Raw genomic sequence first — 15467 nt, 5'->3', positions numbered from 1 at the left:
TCAAAGAGAGACATGGTGATTAATAGTAGACTCATCTACTAGTTGAGCTAAGGTTCAATTAGTTAAACTCTTTCTACCTTCTAATTTGGGGCAATTGTCTATCGATATCTATTAGGAGTAAAATTGAAAACTTTGCTATGTATATATTTTAAATAATTTAGTTTGTTTTACCGTTTTGAATAAATTTTCTTTAATTTTGAATTTTTTTAATAAACAATAATCGAAAATTCTGTAAATAGACCGCCGGTTCGCCGCCGAGGAACCGCCATCGGGCATTTGGAATTTTTTGGAGAGAGTGACCCGTTTTGTAAGATAGTCATAGAACAATCTTCCTCACCCACCCACCATTTTTCTCTTCGTTCGGCCTTCCAAATCCGCACACAGATCATCAATCACTTTGAAATTAAACTTCTGAGGTAATTCTCTTACCATTCCTCTTCTATTTTCTGTAATTCAAGCATCGAGATTCGTTTTCTCTTCGCTCAATTCGATTCCAATCAAGTTTATCGACCTAGGGTTTCCTCTACTTCCTTTCTTTATCTTACGAATATGTTGAATCTCAAGTACTTTCTTCCGTTTTCTTAGCATTTTGAAGGGTCGAGGCGACGAGGAAACAATTTAGAGATGACTACTGCAGCTCGACCCACATGGGCACCGGCTAAAGGTGGAAATGAACAAGGTGGTACTCGAATTTTCGGCCCATCGCAGAAATATTCGTCCAGAGATATCGCTTCTCATACGACCTTGAAACCCAGGTGCGTGTATTTAAGAGATGTTGTTACCTGTATTGGGAAGATGGGGGCAGAGGGGGTATTTATTATAGCTTGATGGTCATGTTTTTTCATTGACTTCTTCTTTGGTTGAGTTCTTTATACCGAGTTCTCTGTTTCTTACTTGTTTATAATTTTCTGTTTCTTAGTTGTTTATAATCCTCTGTGCTTTGTGACTTCTGAGGGATAATAATCGCACGTCCACACAGGAATTCATTGTGGTGGTGGTGGGGGGTTGTCTGTGATGTGCGTTGGGTTTTCTAGTGGGTGTGGAGTTCTTAACTGGAATTCTAAAAACTGAACTGGATTACGGGTAGGCTGGAATCTTCTTTCTAATAACTGAGTTGGTTTTCAATGTGGATGCGATCTGTTGGACAAAATCTTCATTCAGCTCTCCTTGATCTTAGCTTAGGTGAACTTGGTTTTGATAATCTGGTATAAACGGCTCAACTTCTTACATTATGTAAATGGTCCATACCCACTAATTCTCGAGAAACTTTGCTCACTCAGAAAAACAAAGTTTTTAATACATTAACCCTTCCACTTCTTGCTTGAACTCAAAACTTTGGACAATGTCTTGAACATACCAAGTCCTTAGCTCCTTACCTTTGATTACTGTGTGTATTTAGGGTGTGTGGAACTTAGAATGATTTTAATTAATTGGGCATTCACTGCAGTTCATCATCGTTTTTTTTTATTCACAAGAATAATGATCATTTAATATCTAATTAATTTTCCTAGTCACACATCTTGTGGGTTAGGAAGGTTAGCTCATGAAAAGTCATGCTCTGCATTTTCTTTTTGTATTGATCTGGCTCTAAAAGAATTGAACTGTTCCTACCACTTTTTTTTTTGGATAAAAAATATATTTATCGATGAATGAAATATCCAAATGGAATGCAAAAAGGACCTTTCATAGAGAGTAGGAATACAAAAGATGTTTCCATTTTGCAACTAAGAAATTTAAGTTGTGATCTTTTAGAGTGTGTAGCTTTTTACACCAACAAAGAGAAAAATGTTTCATTCACCACACACCTTTAGGTGGAGGCTAGGCCCTAGGGAGGCCAACTCATGAAAAGTCATGGGCTGTGCTTTCTTTCTATATCGATCAGACTTCAAAAGAATTGGACTGTTCCTACAACTTTGAATGAAGTATCCGAAAGGAATACTAAAAGGGCCTTTCAAAGGGAGTAGGAATACAAAAGATGTTTCCAATTTGCAACTAAGAAATTTAATTTGTGATCTTTTGGAGGGTGTAGCCGGTTACACCAATAAAGAGAAAAATAGATGTGTCAGTGATTTTATTAGTTCTCTGTGAAATTGTCTCTTTAAGACCTTTGGAGCCGCATTGGTGTGTAATAGTGGATGTTGTTCAATATTTGAGGAGGTGCTCTTGAATCATCTTTTCCATGAAAAAGGAAGAGTTCTTCAACGATATTTCTTTTTTGCCATTTGTGCAACATTTGGCTTAATTTCTCTAGAATTTTTTATGGGGTAAGGAAGTTGCGGGAGGAGCTTTAGGAGTTGAGGTTTTATTTCTCTTTATGGGAGCGTTCACAGGACTTTTTGTAATTATTAGCTTGGCCTTATTCTTTTCGATTGTACCTCTTCTGTAATTGGGCATAGGGTTTGTTTTTTGGACTTGGTTTTTTGTATGTCGTTGTCCTTTTTATCATTCTTAATGGAAGCTTGGTTTTTTTATAAAAGAACAATATTTCAATGAAAGTTGGCCAAGGAAAAAAAAGCTGTAGTTGGCCAATGGCCACGTCTTGTATTCTCCACCTACTAATAATTGATAAGAAACTTTTTTTCCAATGAAAAAATGAAACCTTGAATGTCATCTAGAAATTGTAACCAATCACCCTATTCTATATTCAACAAGTTGGTGAAGCACTCAAAGTGATCAATATGCTTAAAAATCATTTTGCTGTCTCAAAATTTATTACTTTTGTTAAACTTGTGTCTATTTAGTATACTTAACTAGTGTTGGATGCATGTCTAAGTCTAACTATAGAACCCAAATATATTGAAATATAAACAAAATTAGAAATACAAATTAAAGTGTTTAAGGTACTTGGACTCTCCCTTTCTTGATATCTCTCCCAAGCCCTGAATCACTAACCAACGTATAGCTTCCCTTCCTCATTCCTCTTCTATCCATTTATAACCAAATTTCATAGAAAAAACTCTAGCAAATCACTAACATACCTTTACTACCTATTAATATCCCTGTTTCTTAACCTAATATTGTTTTTATAAAAATGTCAGACCTACTTTCTCTTTGTAATATGGTGTCCAACACATTAATTGCACTAACTAGTGTTCGATATGTGTCACCAACACATGGACACGTGCCACGCTACCCAAACTAAACTGTTTCTTCCCTTCTTCATTCCCCTTCTATCTATTTTATAACCAAATTTCATAGAAAGCTCTAGCTAATTACTAACATGTCCTTAGCACCTACAATATCCCTATTTCTTATCCTAATATCATTTCTATTGAAATGCTGGACCTACTTAACTTTGTAAATATGGTATCTTAACACATTTATTGCACTAACTGTATTCGGTATGTTTCCATTGGCCAACGTGTCACGCTATCCTAACTAAAGTGCCCCTGGTTTCTTAGTTTATAATTGGGGGACCCATAATTTTTATTTAAGAATTCAGTCAACCCTCCAGAAACATCATGAATAGCTGAGTCTCTACATACGAGAAGAGAGTGCCATCAACAAGTTTCTACAATTATAGTTACTGAGTACTTTAACCTAGAATCACAGATGTGCTATATCAGCCCTGTTCTTCTCTCAAAACGAGCATCCACTACTCTATTTGTTGTTGGCAAATGGCTATTTTCTTTCTTTTATGTTTCCTTCGATATATTCTTCCAAGATTCAGATCTCTAAACACTTGTCATTAATCATGTATGTAGAAAGGAAGGACAAGATACCCATGACGAATTGCAGAGGAGGAATCTCAGGGATGAGTTAGAAGATCGTGAGAGGAGGCATTTTTCATCAAAAAACAAGTCATATGGTAAAGACATCCATTCTTTGTTGGCTTTCATGTCAGTTATGGTTTTGTTCAAAATTGCCTTCTCCATGCTGTGTTTTATGATGTTTTTGCAATGAGTATATCATGTTTCACTTGCATAATTTGCAGATGATAGAGATCATAGAAAAGGAAGCCAACTTCTGTTAGAAGGTGAACATATCATCTCCTTTTTGCTTATTACATTCACTGACACGTCCATAAATTGTTTGTAACCAGTTATTATTTATGCTTTTAGGTGGAAAGAGAGATATTGAAGATCGTATTATACCACGAAGTTTAGATGCTGACGATTCTGATGTGGATGTCAAAAGTGATGATGAGAGGTTTCTTAGCTGACTTTCTGTTTTGTGAATTTTAATCATACTTGTTTTCTATCCTTTTCTCTTTATACTTATTAGAGAAAGTCTTAGTTTCTCTGGCTTTTTACAATTCAAATCCTTGGTCAAAGACCTGTTAATCTACTTTGTTGTGGGGTTTAGTATTGAAGTACATAATGTTTTTTGGTAGTGATGATGACGACGACGATGAGGATGATACTGAAGCTCTTTTGGCTGAGCTGGAACAAATAAAGAAAGAAAGAGCAGAGGAAAAGCTTCGGAAGGTGAGCCTTTAGTCGATCCAGATAGCTATGATCTGAAATTGTGCTTGCAGTACCCTTTTTATTCTCCAAGATTATGCACCATGTGTTGAGTGATTAGTGAGTGACTAGGATCACTCGAATGATGAGTCCTTGAATCTTTCTGATTTTGAATTTTACTTCATCAGTTGCTTAAATATGTGTGTTATGATGTATAGGAAAGACAAGAGCGGGAGGAAGAGCTTAAAGTCAAGGAAGCAGAATTACTCCGAGGAAATCCACTGCTTAACGAGCAGCCCTCCTCTTTTAGCGTCAAAAGAAGGTTAGTTAGCCTGATTTATTCCCATTTTCTATAACTAGTTTGTTTCGTGTATATAATATGTGAACTTCTATCTGATGATTCAACTTATTTTGAACTTTTGGGTCAGATGGGATGATGATGTTGTGTTCAAGAATCAGGCTCGTGGCGAATCAAAGACTCCTAAGCGCTTTATAAATGATACAATTAGGAATGACTTCCACAGAAAATTCTTGCAGAAGTACATGAAGTAACATGGTTTGGTTATCAAAGATGAACACATATGTATGATAATGCATTGAACAGACTAAATATCACTTGAATGTTTTAGTTTGTCTTCTGAATTGGATGAAGTACAAGGGATTGGACGAATGAATATTAAAACGGTTTCATAAGAACCTGTCTTAGCTCATATTTTACATGGTAACGATGTTTTTGTGTTCAAATATTAGATTGGCTGATTCTTTTGTGCAAGCAGAAGTAGGCACATATTCTGTAGGCAAGGACCATGGCTAGGAGAATCCAGACCTCTTGTAAGCTGCTGTTGAGGTCGACGGTGTCAAAGGAAGAAGAAGACTGCAGAGTTCTGCAGCCTTGTTTTGTTTGACATTCATATAACTGATCTCCTGAATATTGCACTTTTAGAAGTAGTCTGAACCCATAATACATGAATGATATATATTTCATCCACCGCATGAACTTGGGTATATGCTGCCATAGGAAGAAGAAAATAGAAAAGGTTCATATAAATCATTCAGTGGGGGCCTTTTTTTTTTTTTTCCTTTAAACCATAATTAGGTTCTTAATAGGTTTTTAAATTTCTGACATGTCATGTTCGATCTACGTGAGTCGATATTTTTTTGCTATGCTTTAATAAGTTTTTTAAAGAGTAAATTGCAAAAAAAAAGCTTCAAGAAGTTGTCATTATGCCATTAATTTTTCAATTGTAAGTTAGATTCCTAAAACTTACAAAAGTTGAGCCATAAAATTGAACTACCAACCATACAATAGTAGTAAAAATTGAACTCTTAAGTAATACATTTGTTATAGTTTTTACCATAATATATGTTTGAGGGAATCGGGCAACTTTTGCAGTTTATCCTTTTTAATATAGTGCTTTTTAGAAACGCAAAATCATCATCAAAATTCTATACTGAAATAGGATGTAGACAAAGAATGATTCTAGCAAAAAGAGGATATTACTTCTAGATGAACACTTTTTTCTCTATTAAATTTGTTGTTCCTAAGATTTAGAAAAGAAAATTAAAAAAATGTAGGTATAAAAATAGATGGAACTAATTACCTGTACATAGTAGCCTCCTGTTAAAAGAAATAACATAAGTATCAAAGAGGCAACCATCCCAGCTCTTTTAATACTCAAAACAGCAGCTCCAAACAATTCTCCTGCCCCCTAATCACACAAAATTTAAAAATTTAAACAAATTTGATCTCCTTTTTCTTCACAAATCATTCATAAAAAGAAAGGCAGTCTTTGATTAGTTTGAATCCAAACACCTGGCTTGTCACTGCTACCAATAATATTGCAAACAATGTTAGCAAGAAACATGGAACTGTTCTCTTGAAATCAACCATGAAGTACAGAATTAGCATGAACAATGTTGGATAGAGCACATGTGCAACCATGTCGCACAACGTGCTGCTCACATAGTACACGCTTAGTCGGTACATATCTGCCTTTTGTTCTTTAACCAAATAGAGCTTTTCAAATGGGAACACGTATACTGCTCCAAAGAGTGATGATGATGTCCAAAATATGCAAATGTAGAACAATAAACCAATCTGCAAACAACAGTTGTTTGTTTAAACTTTTGGATTCAATGGTAGTTAACTGATATAGAAAAACTGAAACAGATACCTGGTCTCTTAGTTGAGGTTCGGTGTCAATCTTGGATTTCCACCAAAGAAGCCCTAACAACAATGCAACCCCAACTGCTTGAAGTAGCCTTAGCTTGTCAAAATAATCCTTACTCCTTTCTTTGAATGTTCTCTTTGAAACAATTTTAAATTGCTCCCACCAGCTTATTGTCCAATCTTTCTCAACTTGTACAGCTATCTGTAGATGTTCTGGTGCCTTTTCAGCTTGATTCTTGGTTCTTTCTTGAACCTCCAATTGAGTTTTGTACTTGAGTTGGAGATACTGTAATCACACATTCAGAAAAATGGATCAGAAAAAAAAAGAAGGCTTTGAAAGTAATATGATAGTAGCCAAGAGATTCCCCACCTTGATAATTGATTTGTCTGTGTCGAGAGAGCCTCGGGATGTGGGTAGATCTTCGGGAAGACTTATGTCACTGACTTGTCCTGTTGCTAGATCAAGCAAGAACTCTGCAGGGTTCATGGAAATTTGTGGGGTAAATCTCAAAGATGAGAAGTATTCCATTGATTCTTTAGTTTTCCCATAGTATATTGGATAGCCATCTGCTATCAGCAAAAGTTTGTCAAACATGTGAAACATTCTGCTTGATGGCTGGTGTATGGTTGTGATTATTGTCCGTCCTGCCTGCGAACGATCGAGTTTAATCTCAAGATATAAATATGTTGTACTTCGACAATTCCTAATTGTACCTTGGCCAGTCCTTTGAGAACAATAAGAAGCCTATTCGCCGAGTTCGAGTCAAGACCTGAAGTTGGTTCGTCTAGTAATAGAAGTGAAGGATCAATAAGAACTTCATAGCCTATACTTGTTCTTTTCCTTTCTCCTCCTGATATTCCTTTACCAAAACCACCACCGATCCTCGTGTTCCGACATCTGTAGTTCAAAAAGAGAGATTGTCATTTAATGTAGGCAAAATTGAAGGTAAAGATCATCACTTGCTACCTTAACACACACACACACCTTTCAAGTCCTAGCTCCTTCACTATCACATCAACTCTCTCATGCTTTTGCTGTCGGTTCATATTGCTTGGTAGCCGAAGAAACGCTGAGACAAGTAAGGTCTCTTCAACTGTCAATTGCGGGAACAACACGTCATCTTGAGTCACAAAACCAATTCTGTTACCATTACAAAAGAGTGGTTAAGAGGTGAAATAGTTGAGAAAGACATTTGTTTGGTTTCGAAAAAAGGAGAAAGCAACCTTCTTTTAAGAGCAGGAGTATATGAAATGTCATTGTAAGTAATATTTCCTTTGACATTTTCAAGTACTCTTCCTCCTATCACTTTCAATAGTGTTGTTTTGCCACTGCCTGAAGCACCCATTAAAGCAAGTATTTCCCCTGGCCCAACCCTTCCTGTTATGCCCTTTAATATCTTCTTGTAGCTTTCTTGTTGGTCCATTTTGATTTGTGAGCTAACCTTTGATATAACTGCCTTCAATGGGTTGTTCTTGCTAGATCCTTGCTTATTCCTCACTTTGTATTCAATATCCTCAAACTACAAGTGAAAATGGATGATTCTTTCAATGAATGGAATATTGTTCCTTTTAAGGAATTGTAGATTCATTCCCACCAACCAAATGAGTTAAGAAATGTTGCTAAAATGAGATGACATGATATACATATATTCAATGAAAAAGATAATGAATTTTAGCGTTATGAAATCACCTCTTGTAAGGTGAACAATAGGGATGAATGTAGAGATTTATATGATTCACCAACAATGTGTTAGCTATGTCCACTAGTAGAGGTGGAGAGAAGTTTATTATTAAAGAGAATAATTCATATTATAAATTATAGACGTTTCTAAGGTTAAAGATTTTATGTATTGCATTTTTTAAACCTTCTAGTCAAAACCATAAATAATTTAGATCACAACAAGACTCCTATACTTAGTTACTAAAAACGTCAAATAGCATATTCAAGATATTCCAACACTAAAATGAAAAGAAAAAAACAAAAAATTTAAAACTTTCATATCTGTTTCGTTCCATCCCATTTTCATTTATAGACTACAATTATTTTTTAAAAAATTGATCTACATAGTTACTTTTGCAATAATTTGTTTTCTTACCTAAATTGATTTAACATAGATTTTGTCTGTTTAGACTATTAGTATTGACAAAGTAAGTTTAATTCAATAGTAATTATAACAACCTTCCCTTTTTTGAGATTGAAAATTCTTCATTTCTGTCATTGTTATATTTGAACTCAAGAACAAGAAAAACCTCAGTTCTACAAAGACAAACACTTGAAGACTACATATATAATATCGTAACGGTGACATTATTCACTCGATCGTTAAGATAATGGTGACGAAAGATTTACCTTGAGAAAGATTGGAAGTGGGGAAGTTCTAATATTGGAATCACATGTCTGAATTTGAATGTTAAGATCAGAGTGGTTATTTCTGATAGAAGAAGAAGGTTGAGAAATGAAATCAATAATGTTATGGCCTAAGGCATTGGTGCCTGTATTTGGCATTGTTGAAGCAGATAATGAAATGTCTTCAACTTCATCCTCTCTCCTAATTTCCATATTGTAATTTAGAGAGAGAGTGATTTAAGTTTGCTTTTTGGAATAAATGTGATCTCAAATTATAAGTTGGAAACAAAATGATTAATGGGAAGAAAATTTTCAACTGTATCAAACCCAAAACTCTCCTAACATATATCAAATTGGGACAGGATGTTGCTTGGTGAACCACAGGCTTTCCATGCTTATTAGTCTTCAAATTATTTTAAAAGTGTTTTGTTTTAATTTCACACTTAAATTGCTACCTTTATGAGGTTCATTTTCAAAGAGTACATGTCAAGGATATGACTCAAAAAAAAAAAAAAAAAATGAAAATGAAAACTTGAAGAAGATGTTTCAAAATGATGAACAATTGAATGTTCCGTTTTTTGGGTTTTGAAAATTGTGGTAATTATGTCTCTGGTTTTTAGGGATTCGGTTGGTAATCATTTGGTTTTTTTAATATTGTGCTATTTCTTCTTACAATTTCTTCTTTTGAGTTCTCATGCTTTTTGTTTTGAATGTATTATGGATCCTAATATAGGAGTAGTGGTATCATTGACTATAGTGACATGAAGGTAAAAAAATGGATGGAGAAATGTTAGGTAATAGACTAGTATTGCTCGTCAATTGTCATATGGTATGAAGTAACATAATCAATGACTCATTTTGAGTCTGAAGAAAGAAGAAACTTATAGTTGCTACCTGAAATTATAAGAGACTTTTCAAGATTAACCAGAGTTAAGCAACAATTTCCTACAACCATGTCTTTGTATGGCCAAGTTGAATACAATAATTAATAACAAAAACCCTCTCCTAAATTTGGTGGCGAAGTATTGGGATAACCTTTAGAACTATTTGGACCAAACCTTTCATCATCCATATTGAATTTGTACACCCAATCAAAGCACTATTGGAACTCATTATAAACAAATTTTCACATTGAGCAGCTAATTGGCATTGAGGCATTAAATTCTGAAGATGTGTTTTTCAATATCTCCATAAAATTGCTCATAAGAGATGATCGGATTGTACGTATCTCAAACACACTATTAATTGAGGTTCTCTTTTCAAGCATAGAGAATATATATATAACAATCTCTCCAAAGATCAATATAATTGACATGTTTTGTATTCAAATTTTACATTTTTATGTATTCATTCCAAGTATAGAAAAAATTATTCTACAAAAAATAAAAAGAAAAAGAAAAAGAAAATAAATAGCAATAATTGAGAGAAAAAAGAGATTTGTTTTACCAAAGATAAAAGAAAATGAAATACCCACAACTTTTGAGGGATCTCAATCTCTTCAATCTTAACTTCAATAAATGTTCGTACATAGAAATATTTTCTATCTTAATTCTAATTAGATTTTAGAGTTACAAAGCATAAAAACTACCCATGGTTTTAAAATGTATATTTATCTATTTATCTAAATAAGAGAAGATTGGTTTTAATTAAAGAATGCATGGAAGGAAAAGAGAAAATCAAAAGTAATGTTATTTGAATTTTGAATATACTTTTAATTAAATAAACTCTGGACTAAATGTCAAATAATTCACTTTTAAGTGACAGACACACGGTAAGATTTTGAATATAACCACTTATCACTCTTAATTATAATTGTAATTTTCTTTCCATTTAAATGTTAATATTGAAAGGTATTTATTCAAATATTATTCTTTATTCATAAAATAAAAAATAAGAGAGAAATAAGAGATTTTTTTATGAAAGACAAAAAAAATCCATAACGACCCATTTAAGTCTCTCTTTCAATTTCTATACCTTGATGTCTATACATTGAATATTTTCTCAATCGTTAAACAAATTTGCACGGCCCTTTTCATCGACACACAAATTATAAGAATTACAAAAGTAAAAAGAGAGTTAATTATTGTAATTTAATATATATATATCTCTTTATAAAATCAATATCCTAACTACCAAAATGGTACGAAATAGAAAACGACTCAGTATTTTACATGGTTTACATGTGTAAACACTTTCTTTTTTCTTCAATTCTCAATAATGTCCATTCATGAAATCTTCTCTCACGAGTCATAACAACACAAACAACAATATACAGTGGACACAACAATTTCCCTAGATAACATAATTGACATTGTATGACATTATTTATATTCAAAATTCATATCTTTATGTATTATTCATAGAGAAGATTTGTTCCATAAACGAAAAAGAAAATTAAATTATTATACCTTCTTTTAAAGGATCTCCTCTCTTCAATCTCAACTACAACAGATATAAATTACTTCAACAAATTTTCATAGAATTTTTTTTGTAAAAAGAAAAAAAATATAAGTTAGATCGTTACAAAATAAAAGAAAATAGGAATTGTAATCTCGATTTGAAATTATATATCCTACCTAAGAGAATATTGGTTTTAAAGAACGAAGGAGGAAAAAAGAAACTCAAAGGAAATCATGTATATGATCATAAAAGAGAGAAGAATAATGAGAGGATATATAAGAATTACAAATAAACTAAAAATAAATACTTAATTATGCATGTCATCTCCTAATTATATAGTTATATCTAGATGGTTGAGGCCACATGTATTTTATTTTTCGATCATCTTTTGTATATCAACAATTCTTTTTAAGTATATGCATTTTATATGATCTAACATGTGTAAACGTTCTACTTTTCTTCCTTTCCATTCTCTTATCATTTCTCATGACAACACAAAAAATAAGATCAACCATCACTTTTAATTAGATAAGTAAACTTTATTTTCGATCTATTCAAAATTTATATATATAATGTATTTATTCTAAAGTCTATTTGTTTTGTGTAAGATAGAAAATAAGAGAGAAATGGGAAGAAAGAAAGAGATTTGTTTTATAAAAGAAAAAAAAATCAATACCCATATCTTTTAATTTCTATTTTGATCAATTGCCACCCTTGATGTCTACACATAATTTCTATTCATTATTCAACAAATTTCCTTTGCCCTTTTCATCAACACAAACAATAAGAATTACAAAACAAGATACTAATATTTGTAATCCAATTTTTCTATTGAAATTTAACTTATATATCTTTATAAAATCATCATAAATAAGATCGTTTTATACAGGAAAGAGAAATATATTAACTACTAAAATGAAAAGAAATAGTACTTCCATAGCTACTCCATTTTTGTGTAGAGTAATCTTCTTTTGCATATCAACCACACTTTCTCTATTAATACATAAATTTTTGTTTTCAAAATCATATCAGTCTTTCGCCAACCACACTTTCTCTATTAATACATAAATTTTTGTTTTCAAAATCATATCAGTCTTTCGCTTCAATTTATTTTCTGGTTTGATTTACTCTCTGTTCCAAATTTGAGAGAAAAAATTTATATCTATGATTAATTTTGTATAAAGTGAATATTGGTTTTATACAAAAAGAAAAAAAAAAGAAAAGAGAAATTACAATAATAAAAGTAGCTTTCTCACAATTGTTTTTATTAATTGTATACATGTTATACATATTCTTAATCGTTTATCTAAGTTGGTTGAGTTAATTAGAGAGACATATATAATAATATAATAATGAAAGAAAAAGAAAGTTACGACATTCCATTTTCCTAGATAAAATTTACATGTTCTCATCATACAAGAGAGTTCCTTGAAATTACAAAAAATTAAAAAGTGAGTGAAGGAAATTGACAAAGACTATCTTACATGCAACTACACAGACCACTTTCGAACCTTTTCACCATATTTATTCATTATATGCAGCATTTCATTCCAAATTAGTACATCCCTACTTCAAACTCATATCAAAGCTGGCTGTTGTTCCCTGTGCTCGGCCCACAGCTCCCTCCTCCACCATAGTATCCACCCATTGCATCGAACATCCCTGCAGGAACGTGTCCTATCTGAAACGCCTGCCCGTACGGTGATATCATCCCCACTTGTGGCCCATAATCCACATTGCGCCTCAACATTGGTTCAGTACGAATACTCTCTGACTCACGATACCGGTTAAGGAAAACAGTGAGCGGTTCTATGTAGTTGTCAAAACCTAACTTCCCCATAGCCCAAAGGACATCCTCTGCAGTCACCGTCTTGCGTTGCTCCCGTTGGCATCGTTCGTTCGCCTCGCTAGTGATGAAGCTAATGTACTCCGACACACATTCTTAGATGGTCTCTTTGGTGTCGTCAGATATTTTTGCATGGGAGGGTAAAATCCGCTTCATGATTCGTATCACATTAGCCATCGGCATGTATTGGTCTTGTTCTCGCACCAAGCATTGTTGGTTTTGCTCATTATTGTTGGCAGTGGCGGCGACCGAGAGGGGGCTGGTAGCTGAGGAGTTGCCAATGGAGGTTCCTCCGTCCGAGAGATGGTGATTGGTGTTTGGATTGTTGTTGATGGAGTTTGGGTTGTTTGGGGTCAGCATCATGTTCAGTTCTGAATAACGACACAAATACTGCAAATTCAGATTCATCAAGAGAACATATACATAAAAATATCCATATTCATTTCCTTCCTTGATGTCTACATACAAAAATTTCTGATTGTTCAACATATTTCATTGCCCCTTTTCATCAACACACAGTCTATATATATTATGAAATCAAAATGCTAACTATTCAAATTAAAGGAAATAGAACTAGTTTGTTTAAACTTTAATTTACAATCACAAACACAATTTCTTAACAACTTAATTTTCAAATCACAACCAATTTATATCCTAATTAATTTCTTTATAAAAAAATATTAAAGAAAAATTTGAGAATTGATACTCTGTACATTAAAAGAATCATCCTAAATTATAAAGAATTAGAGAGAGAAAAAAGGAAAAGAGAAAAAAATGGATGAGAAGAATTTATCAATATATTAGACTATTTGAATTTTAAATTTTAAATTAAGATATTTAATTAAGTGTTCACTATCTTCACACACTTTTAAAAAAGAAAAAGATTCCATATTTTACATGGTTTACATGTGTAAACATTTTACTTTTCTTCAACGTCCTTTCATAAAATCTTCTCTCATGAGTCATAATAAGATATTGTAAATGAAACAATTTTTTTAGATTGTTTTCAAAATTAAGAGATGATTTGTTTCATAAAGAAAAAAGAAAAGTAAAATTATAGCTATCTCATCTTTTCAATCTCAACTAAAATGTCTATAAATAGAAATTAATTCAACAAATTTAATTTCCATGGAACTCTTTTTGTCAACAAAAAAAAACCTACAATTTAGATAGTTACATGGGAAAGAAACCAACCAAGTAAAGATATTCAACAAAGAAGAAGATAGGAATTGTAATCCTAAAATTGTCGATTAGAAAAGATTGGTTTTAAAGAATGAAGGAGGGAAAAGAGAAAGTGAAAAGAAATCTGATGTAAATGAACATAAAAGAGAAGAAGAATGTGAGAGAACATATGTGGATATGTATGATCAAAGAAAATGTTTTCAATCTAATTAATTCTAACAAATTTCCACAGAGCTGTTTTTGATCAATAAAAAAAACTAGGAGAAGTAAGAGTTACAAAGCAAAGAAAGCAGCAGTGGTAGACGATGTTTTACAAAGAAGATAGCAAATCTAATCCAACCTTTTCAATTGCAATTTTATATTTCCATGAAATTATATATATATATAAGAGAAACTTATTTTGACTTTTGTATATATTTCTAATTAAACAAGCTAAAAACAAACAGTTAATTACACATGTCAAAAACTAATTATAGAGATGCAGTGAGCTAATTATAGAGATGCAGTGAGCTCTGATTCACTTTAATTAATTGACAGAAACACCTTTTGCATATCAACCACTTGTTTCCTCTTTTTAGTATTGCATTCTACATGATCTACATGTGTAAACATTTTACTTTTCTCCAATCATATTTTCTTCATTCATTTAATAAGAGAGAAATAAAGAGATTTGTTTTCAACAAAAAAATCCACCCACCCTTTTAAGTCTCTCTTTCAATTCATACATACAATAGGAGAAATGGAGTTAACTATTGTAATCCAATTTGTCTATTGTATTTTAATAAATATGTATATATCTTTATAAAATCAATATCCTAACTTCTAAATTGAAAACATAAACACAATTCTTTAACAACTTAATTTTCAAATCACAACCACTTTATCTCCTAATTAATTAATTTATAAAAATATATAAAAGAAAAAAAGAAGTTAAATTGTGTTTTATACCTTAGAAAAATCATCATAAATTATAAAGAACGAGAGAAAAGAAAAACATAATGGAAGAGAAAATAGAGAATAAAAGAGGAAAAGAGAAACACTGCATGAGAGGATGAGATAGCAAGATGTTTGAGTATTTGAATGTTAGAATATTAATTCAATAAATTAAAAATAAAACCA

The 15467-nt window shown here is 32.3% G+C and overlaps 2 protein-coding genes and 1 pseudogene across 2 annotated transcripts; 1 reads left to right on the top strand and 2 right to left on the bottom strand.

The window, feature by feature from the left end:
• The first annotated feature begins 235 nt into the window (after positions 1–235).
• On the top strand, positions 236–5147 carry LOC101218170 (protein CWC15 homolog). Its single transcript, XM_004149519.3, has 8 exons — positions 236–416; positions 586–755; positions 3705–3808; positions 3935–3976; positions 4062–4149; positions 4334–4427; positions 4622–4725; positions 4832–5147. The coding sequence occupies exons 2-8, from the start codon at positions 625–627 to the stop codon at positions 4953–4955; spliced, it is 687 nt and encodes a 228-aa protein (XP_004149567.1). The 5' UTR covers positions 236–416; positions 586–624; the 3' UTR covers positions 4956–5147.
• Positions 4969–9153, bottom strand: LOC101203108 (ABC transporter G family member 26). The gene is made up of 9 exons (XM_004149542.3): positions 8924–9153; positions 7798–8093; positions 7559–7714; positions 7288–7471; positions 6944–7222; positions 6578–6859; positions 6217–6501; positions 6005–6112; positions 4969–5412 (listed from the first exon to the last, which is right to left on the bottom strand). Exons 1-9 carry the CDS (start codon positions 9131–9133, stop codon positions 5143–5145), a joined length of 2070 nt encoding a protein of 689 aa, XP_004149590.1. The 5' UTR covers positions 9134–9153; the 3' UTR covers positions 4969–5142.
• Positions 9154–12698: 3545 nt separating this feature from the next.
• On the bottom strand, positions 12699–13792 carry LOC116402892 (annotated as a pseudogene).
• Positions 13793–15467: the final 1675 nt, after the last annotated feature.

This window comes from Cucumis sativus, chromosome 3, assembly GCF_000004075.3.
Source record: "Cucumis sativus cultivar 9930 chromosome 3, Cucumber_9930_V3, whole genome shotgun sequence".
In the NCBI taxonomy this organism is placed as follows: domain Eukaryota; kingdom Viridiplantae; phylum Streptophyta; class Magnoliopsida; order Cucurbitales; family Cucurbitaceae; genus Cucumis; species Cucumis sativus.
This window is presented reverse-complemented; position numbering and strand designations above follow the sequence as displayed.